General features: G+C 41.1%; 1 protein-coding gene across 1 annotated transcript; it reads left to right on the top strand.

Annotated features, from left to right (window-relative positions):
* Positions 1–854: 854 nt before the first annotated feature.
* LOC103007437 (39S ribosomal protein L42, mitochondrial-like) lies at positions 855–1,506 on the top strand. Its single transcript, XM_057547128.1, has one exon. It carries the CDS (start codon positions 954–956, stop codon positions 1,380–1,382), a length of 429 nt encoding a protein of 142 aa, XP_057403111.1. The 5' UTR covers positions 855–953; the 3' UTR covers positions 1,383–1,506.
* The last annotated feature ends 1,735 nt before the right edge of the window (positions 1,507–3,241 follow it).

Here is a 3,241-nt window from a genome sequence, read left to right as displayed (position 1 = left end):
CCCACGCACCACAACTACTGAAGCCCACGTGCCTAGGGCCCGTGCTCCGCAACAAGAAAAGCCACTGTAATGAGAAGCCCGTGCACCGCAACGAAGAGTAGGCCCCGCTCATCGCAACTAGAGAAAAGCCCATGCGCAGCAAGGAAGACCCATCACGGCCAAAAAAAAAAATACAATCATGGAAATTGAAAACTCAGCAGAAGCATTGGAAGATGAGGTTAAGGAAGTCTTGCAGAAAATAGAGCAAAAAGCTGGGGGAAAAAAGTTGAAAATAAGAGAAAAACAGGAGAGGGAAGTATTAGAGAACTGGTCTAGGAGATCTGACGTCTATACAATAGGAGTTCTAGAAAGAGAACTGGAGGGAAGAAAACAATCAAAGAAACAGTGGAAAAGATTTCACAGAAATTTGGGACTCCACTGGCAGTCCAGTGGTCAGACTCCATGCTTTCACCACCGAGGGCCTGGAATTGATCCCTGGTCGGGGAACTAAGATCCCACAAGCCATGTGGCCAAAAAAAAAAAAAAAAAAAGATTTCACAGAAATTAAACCTGAGTTTCCAGATTGAAAGGAGCCACTGAATGCTCAGATCCAAACATGAAAATAGATGCACAGTAAAGGCACAGCAAAGGGGAATTTCAGAACACTGGACACAAAGAGAAAAGAAAAGACCGTACAAGCGTCCAGAGAGAAATGACAGGTGACATACAAATGACTAAGATCAGAATGGCTTCAGACTTCTCACAGCTGGAAGGCGATGGATAAACCCTCTCAATCCTGAAGCTAAATGCTTTCTAAGCTAGAATGCTATACTCAGCCAAACTATTCATTAAGAGTGAGGGTAGGTTGAGGTAAGATGGCGGGCTCGCGGTGAGTCGCAGTCAAGAAGCAGATTTTAAAAGCAGTTTCTCTTCAAATCATCTTTCATACCACCTGATAAGCATCTTGATTCACCATGGCATTGGCAGCAGTAAAATGGGCGATACCAAGCAGAACTATCTTGAAATATTTATTTCCAATTCAAAATGGAGCCTTATATTGTGTTTGTCATAAAACTACGTATTCTTCTCTTCCAGATGACTATAATTGCAAAGTAGAGCTTGCTTTGACATCTGATGGCAGGACAGTAGTATGCTATCACCCTTCTGTGGACATTCCATATGAACACACAAAACCTATCCCTCGGCCAGATCCTGTGCAGAATAATGAAGAAACACATGATCTAGTGCAGAAAACCAGATTAGAAGAAAAAGGTGAACACTTAGAGCAAGGACCCATGATAGAACAACTTAGTAAAATGTTCTTTACTACTAAGCACCGTTGGTATCCTCGTGGACAGTATCATAGACGTCGTAGGAAACTGAATCCTCCAAAAGACAGATGATATTGAGGTCTTCAGGAATCAAAGAGAAATGTTATCCTGCGTCTCATTTGCCATTTGAGAAAATACAATTGGGTATATTCACTAATATGTTATATAGTAAAATAATAAAATGTCTTCTCATAAAAAAAAAAAAAAAAGAAAAGAGTGAGGGTAGAAGAAAGATATTTTCAGAACGATAAGGTCTCAAAAAGTTTACGTCCCTGCACCCTTTCTCAGGAAGCCACTTGGCGTGTTCCACCAAACAGGGGGAGGAAAGCAAGAAAGAGGAAGTCGTGGGAAGCAGGAAGCAGGGGATCCTGCCGCAGAGCGAAGGATGAAGGGGACTTCAGGGTTCTGGTGAGGTGGTCCCAGACTGCAGGCTGTGCCCCAGCTGAGAAAGCAGAGTCTATTTCCAGGTGACAGAATACCTGATACACCAGGATGCCCCTGGGGAGATTTGAACTTTTGGCAGAATTTGGAGTTGAATTAGTATTGAGAATTAAGCAAAATAAAAAAGATGACATTAACTCCAGGGAAACGAGAAGTTGAGCAAGAAAGGAACAGTTATCATGATACATTATGTGGCTCAGACATGAACAGTGTTTATGTAGTATCATGAAGATGTCAACCATGGCCGTTGATCTGAACAAAATGAAGGTATGATGATTTTGGAGGTCAGGAAGTCGCAATGTAAGTGTGTGGTCTGGGGATACAGAGGTGAAACCAAAAGAGTGAGTTAAAAGTTGCATTGGAAAATGAGGGTTGGGAGGCGGCTGTGTTTTGTAAGAAGGCTTGTAAAACTCACTCTTTAAATTGCATGCATGTATAACTCTGATAATGAGTAGAAACTAAATTTAAAACACACACCCTTGGGACTGCCCTGGCGGTCCAGTGGTTAGGGCTCCGTGCTTCCACTGCTGGGGACCCAGGTTCGATAACTATCCTGCAAGCTGCATGGCAAAAAAAAAACAAAAAACAAAAAACATACACACACACTCTAATGAGTTACGTGCTCAATTTTACCTTGTTGGTAAATCAGCAGGACGTGAACTTGTGCTTCAGTGTGGACTCATTTTTGGGCAGCCCTGGAAAGAGTGAATACAGATTCTCCTTATAATAGGTGAATACATGAATGTATATCCATGCTGCTTTTACCTGCTGTTGGCTATTGAGGTGCCACGTGAGAGTTTTATCTTCAAAAAGCAAAAAATGCTATCTCATTTTTCCCATTTGTATTTATTTAATCACTAGTGAGGTAGAACCTGTTTAAACGTGTCTTACTGGTCACATATAGCTCTTTTTTATGAATTGCTACTTGTGCCCATTTTCAACTCAAGGTAGAAACTTGTAAAAAACTTATAAAAATGCTTTGTATATTTACCCCTGGTTAATGCATGCACTTTGCACATATTCCTTCCCAGTTTATAGTTTTCCTTTCAATTTTGTTTGTGACGTTTTTGACATTCACCTATGTGGGGTCACTTTTATGCTGCCATATCTACTGGTTCTTTCCTTTATACACTCAAATGCTAGTGATTTTATCTTTGGTACCTAGAAATCCTGCCTCATCTCCATAGTATAGAATCGTCTACATTTTCTTTTAATACATTTTTGGGTTTTTTTCCCTTCGTATTTTAAGTCTTTGGTCTGGCTGATATTTACGTTGGCATAAGACGTGAGGTAGGTCTCTTTCTCTACCTAATGATCAGCCAGGCATTCCAACACTATTTACAAATGAGATAAGCAGGCTCTGAATTTTTTGAAACATGAAACAGAAAAAAAAAAAAAAGGCAACCTTGTGCTTCTGAGTGGTTCTGGGGAGCTGTACACAGGCTCTGCAGACAGATTTGCTGGGCTAAAGCCCCACTCCCCCATAGGAG

The sequence above is a fragment of the Balaenoptera acutorostrata genome, chromosome 5, assembly GCF_949987535.1.
Source record: "Balaenoptera acutorostrata chromosome 5, mBalAcu1.1, whole genome shotgun sequence".
In the NCBI taxonomy this organism is placed as follows: Eukaryota; Metazoa; Chordata; class Mammalia; order Artiodactyla; family Balaenopteridae; genus Balaenoptera; species Balaenoptera acutorostrata.
The sequence above is the reverse complement of the archived record's forward strand: the minus strand, read 5'-3'. Positions and strand labels throughout refer to the sequence as shown.

What these genes read in the sequence shown, in the direction of transcription:
- LOC103007437 (XM_057547128.1), top strand. Translation starts at nt 954, where the DNA reads ATGGCATTGGCAGCAGTAAAATGGGCGATACCAAGCAGAACTATCTTG.